A 5,278-nucleotide genomic window follows, 5' to 3' on the forward strand; every position below is an offset into this window, starting at 1 on the left:
AAAGCAGGGAGGGGTTGTGGAATGGTTGTTATGCAGGTTTTCATGGGTTTTCTGTGTTTGCTTTGTTTATTTGAGAGCGTATAAGTATTGACCCAAATGTTAGCATACTTAGAGTTCCTGAAAGATATATGTTTAGGCATACAATAACTAAAAGATAGGAGAGAGTAGTGCAAATACATACCAGTAGAGTAAACAGACATCAGAGAGGTAGGGAGATTAGCACAAAGGACTAAGAAGTCAGCAATGGCCAGCAGATGAGTCATGACTAGAGTAGGTTGATGAGATCTGAGTGGGAGTCTACAATTGCCATGCTCGAGTTCATCAATGGAGTTACCAGCCTTGCATAGAGATTCTGGAAGGGAGATGAAGATCCAAGAGTGGTTTGATTTTGCCTTTATAGGTAAACTGAGGATGATGGTAAGGTGAGTTCGTAGGTTTAATCTGTCAAAACCAATTAGTAAGAAGTTTCCAGGATAGGCATTGATCTTCAATTTCAACTTTACACCTTTGAAATTAGGTTTAAGGTTATAGAAATTGAAGCACTGCAGAAATCCAGGTTCTAGGATACCAGAGATGGTGATTTGAGGGACAAAACTAATACTAGTACTGATTTGGGTAACAGTAGTGATACCAGTGATGGAGGTGATGAATATGTTGTATGTGATGAGTGTATTGCCTGTGAGGTGTGTGATTTCAGCGAAGTTTGGATTGTCTTTGAATTCAGAAGTTGAATCCATCTTCGCAGTTCCAGAGATTACTCGAGTGATTTCTTTCCTTGAGAGGATACTGTGATTTTGATTGGTGCAGTTGCAATGACATTGATTAGGGTGAGTTTTGGTTGTCATTGGTTAAACTCTGGTTAGAACATCCGGTGGAAACTAGCCATTGAGTCGACCGTTGAGGGAAGCAGACAAGAAAAAAACGGGAGGTTAAACGGAGAGGGGGGAGAAACCGGGAGAAGAGAGAGGAGAGAAGGCAGAGCTCATATTCATATTCATACGACAAACTGGGAGAGAGTTGTGATTAGATACATGATACTCAAACTGACGATGATGGTATGGCACAGATTCTACCTATTCTACAATGATAACAAAATTGAAATACTGACGAGCTAATATTAACATAGGAGTTTAAAACAACACAAGTTTTTAAACCAACTGATGCAAATTTCAGTTGGATTCCTTCAGACCCAAGTTTTTTGAAAGCTCTTTAACCAGACGATTTTCCTGAACTTGCTTGTCCATTCCAGTACGCCATCCCTTTGACTTATTCTCTGCCTCGATTGTCAACTTAAGGAGTTAATTTTATGACAAAGAATAAGGATTTAATATAACTGCATCAAGAGAAAAGCATGATACCCAAATTCGCACAGGAACCAGTTGATCTCTGACACCATCAAATTTTGGCTGGAGAAGGTCTTTTCCTTTCGTTTTGATATCTTCACCCTGCCAAGCCAAACACACAACTTTGTCAACCGAGGACTTAAAAGAAAAGTATACACAAAGAAACTGCATAAAACTAGTTTCTAACCCTATGAGGACCTTCCCTTTCAAAAGTAATTTTACAGGTTTCCAACTTTCAAACATATGTGCACCTCCAACCTGGGACAAAATTATATAAGGCAACAATTGCTCTAATTCTAAGAAATTTTAATGGTATTTGCAGAGAGGTCAAGCTGGTGGGAAGTAAAACCCAAACGAAAGAAGAAGCTGAAGTACATGGAGCTATTGAGAGGCAGTCAATTAGGGAATAAGCTTAAGTCAGCAAGTCACTTGCATTGAAGGGGACAAAAGCACAGTTACTAAAGCTATTCAAGGGAAGAACAGTAATATCGCATGACAAGCAAAATCTAAATGCCAATTTTTTGTTAATAATTTATCTCAAAACAATCATTCGGCCTTTGTTTTCAGTCAGTGTAACTAAAGGGGCTAACCAGGCAGCGATCGCGTTGGTAAGGCGTGCACAAGCCAATGCAACTATAACCAGCAATGAAACATAGTGAACTCCTAGTTTTTGTTTCCTCTTCCAAGTCAAGATAGGCTGTTGGGTCAAGCTAATTTTTTGAGCTACCAACAACAATCAAATAATGTAATTTCTAGCTCGTTTCTATGATTTTTCCATATTAAAAACAACCTTTCGAAGGCTTCAAAACTGTAGCAATATCATTAAGCCAAGACGAATATGCGTGTAATGTTGATAAACCACACTTCGTTAAGAGAACTTACATTATGTATATCTAGCTTTGAGGCTGTTATTCCAAATGCCAAAGCTGCACCACCAAACACAACTACGGTAGCTATAGCAAATGAAGCTCCAACTACATACAAAAATACCTCCAATATGAAATAAATAAAGGCAAGGCGTAATACCATTGGATGAATAAACCTATAGGCTCCTACGGTAAATAAAACTGTGGAATGCCCAGGTCATATATAAGTAGAAAGAAAATGGAATATTATTACGTTGCTGTAGCAAGATGGAAAAACAACAACCCATACACAATGAATATAAATATTTCTAAAAGAATCTACTTTGTGAAATCCCTGCTGATATGGCCTTCAAGTTTTCAGCATCACCATATATGTTATATCTGTCAGTTCTCAGATCATTTGCTGTAGAAGCAAAAACCGAGTTTTCCCCTTCTGGAAATAGCCACCTGCATATAAGAGCTATCATTTGATCATATTCCTGTTGAATAGTGGACAATACTGGTCGCTAGTCGGACAAGGGGGACTAACGCCTAGAAGGACAAATTGAGGACTTGGCAATAGTCTAGAAATAGAAGTTTTGATAAAATAACAGTTTGCCTAGGCCCAAAAATATTCCAATCAATTCGAATCTATTAGCAATATTGCCAGCTAAACGCAGGCATGGTTGCAGTAAAATAATAACTCAGAACATAGAGATTCACATGAATCCCCCAAAATTTTAAGCCTATATTTATTAAGCGAAAATGATAGATACACAACGTTGTGTATGTACCGTGTGAGGGAGGGGTGGGGCCCACTTCTGCCCACCCCTATCCCAATGCAGAGAGGGTGACCTTTCTGCCGTTGGATCCCCTCTCGGTGTACACAACGTTGTGTATGTAGCAAAGTTCATTTATGAAGTAACAAAATTCCACATTTCCCTGCTGTTTTCTGACGCAACCAATGGAAATATAGCTTTTACATAGTATCTCGTCCTCAGAATAACCCTTAAACACCAAACAAGAAAAAGCAACTATACACCAAATTAGCCACCTTCACAACACACAAGAATACACGTGTAGTTACACTCCAACCATCTAACCTCTGAGCAGGCCTACTGAATTCATGCCAGTGAATTAACCTCCATCAGGCTCTACAACTCCACAAATTAAAAACCTAATCAAGTGCAAAACCAGAAACATGGTTGATACCAAGATAATGCTATACTTTTCACTTGTTTACAGTCATCTAGATTTCAAAATGAATGCGCGACTGATAAACCAATTAGACTAAACAGAGAAATCACGACACATAACAATAAAATTAGCTCTGTTTTGGGGAGCTGAATGCTGGTTATTCAAGAGAAAATAAACTTTGACAGATAGAAATAAAGAATATGATGAGAAAACAAAGATGAGTAAAATCTCCTAACACAAGATAAAATTAGAGACTAATCAAGATGGTTTGCATTGGGCATTTAGAGTGAAAGTCGCACAATCGAAACATGTTCATTAAAAAAACACCACCACAGAATGTCGATACACATAATACTGAATATCTTATGTGGCTCTGCGTGTTATTCAGAAAAAAAATTCATGAAGCAGTTGAGGAAAGAAATGCCTTGAAGCTATACTAAATTTCAGTTATACAGACGGACGCAGAAGCGCGGAGAACTAAAACGAATTCCAACCTCGCTTTCTAGAACTATGGCATATCAGACTACTGTGAAGTTCATTGTAAGCAAATCTAAGTCAATCACTAATTTCCAGAATTGAAAATAACCCAGAAGCCTAAAACGTCTAATTGATGTGAGAAAATCAAATTTGACGCTTAATATATGGCGAAGGCATACCTTTTGGGTCCAAGAGTAACTTGAGGTAGAGCAATATATGATCCAAAAGGGTTAATAGCTTCAGTAGAGAGAGAATGAACTTTGGAGACATCACGAGGAAGATTCCATTTCGAAGCAGTAGAGGTTGTTGAAGACTCTGAAAATGGTTCAGAAATCTTTAAAGGTAGAGAATGTTTGAGAATCTCTGGAAGAACATCAGCTTGGGTTTCATTTTCAACCACTGAAATTGAAGAATTCAAAGGAGAAGCGAAATTAGGGTTGTTCTTCTTATTCTTTTCAACAAGACGACTAACAGCAAGCTTTGATTCTTGGTAAAAGTAAGCACCTTCAACACTTGCTGTTCTTCTTGCCAAGAAACTCATTTCTCTCTGTCTCTGTTCTGATAATTAGCAACTTTTTTTCTTCTTTCTTTTGGATGCAGATCAAATAAGTAACTATTTAATAACCTGTTGCACTTTGAATTGATCTAAGTTTCTTTGGTCGTGTTTTCTAAATTGAGTTAAAACCTTTATTTATACTGCCTTGAATCACCGGGCATCTCGAAAGCTACACCTTTTTCGTGTTATTACATTTTATTTATTTCTTTGAACAAAGGTGTTGTTACATTTGGTTGGTCGCAGGAGAGTCCGGGAATCTGGACCCTAGTTAGTAAGTTCGCGAATGATTCGCGAATCATTCGTGAATTTTTCCGTATCACGAATTTTACCGTTTTATTCACGTACGTTTGCAACTCCGAACCCAAGTCGCGTATTATGTGGCATTCCCGGATTATTCGCGAATCGTTCACGAATTTTACGTATCCCGAATGATACGTCCGCTTAATTCTCCATAAATTTTTTAGCTTTTATTTTACAAAGACTCCACGTTTTGGGCTTTACTGCCTCCCGAACATACACGACCGAATATTAGACGTGTTGTAATTTTTATGAAACAAAAACGACTGAAGAGATTTGAAGGTGAAGGTGAGAGAGATCTCAAACTCACTAACGAAACATCTAAACCACCATACGACGTCCTTTTGGATAACTAATGTTGTATATATTATTAATATCATCATATTGAGTTTATTTTTTCCTTAAATAACTCACACATATGCATAAAAATTGGTCTATGACCTTATAAATACAAATTATTTGTTATATATAGATACCGAATTTTCAGAGCCGAACTCACATTTATAAATCGAATTATACACGTACGTATGCCGTTCCGAATTAATGACGAATCACGTCCCGTT

General features: G+C 37.6%; 1 protein-coding gene across 2 annotated transcripts; it reads right to left on the minus strand.

Annotated features, from left to right (window-relative positions):
- Positions 1 to 966: 966 nt before the first annotated feature.
- LOC113348546 lies at positions 967 to 4,534 on the minus strand. Of its 2 annotated transcripts, none has more exons than XM_026592364.1 (5): positions 4,042 to 4,534; positions 2,532 to 2,656; positions 2,226 to 2,317; positions 1,359 to 1,445; positions 967 to 1,273 (listed from the first exon to the last, which is right to left on the minus strand). In XM_026592364.1, exons 1-5 carry the CDS (start codon positions 4,401 to 4,403, stop codon positions 1,184 to 1,186), a joined length of 756 nt encoding a protein of 251 aa, XP_026448149.1. In that variant the 5' UTR covers positions 4,404 to 4,534; the 3' UTR covers positions 967 to 1,183. The 2 variants fall into 2 exon arrangements, with proteins under 2 accessions (XP_026448149.1, XP_026448148.1); XM_026592363.1 differs by having other exon boundaries at positions 967 to 1,277.
- Positions 4,535 to 5,278: the final 744 nt, after the last annotated feature.

This window comes from Papaver somniferum, chromosome 2, assembly GCF_003573695.1.
Source record: "Papaver somniferum cultivar HN1 chromosome 2, ASM357369v1, whole genome shotgun sequence".
NCBI classification, from domain to species: Eukaryota; Viridiplantae; Streptophyta; class Magnoliopsida; order Ranunculales; family Papaveraceae; genus Papaver; species Papaver somniferum.

Coding starts and splice junctions, on each gene's coding strand:
- LOC113348546 (XM_026592363.1), bottom strand. CDS start 4,403: ATGAGTTTCTTGGCAAGAAGAACAGCAAGTGTTGAAGGTGCTTACTTT. Junction 1,446..2,225: donor CAAAGCTAGATATACATAAT/GTAAGTTCTCTT, acceptor TTGGCTTGGCAG/GGTGAAGATATCAAAACGAA. Junction 1,278..1,358: donor TGGTTCCTGTGCGAATTTGG/GTATCATGCTTT, acceptor TTGACAATCGAG/GCAGAGAATAAGTCAAAGGG.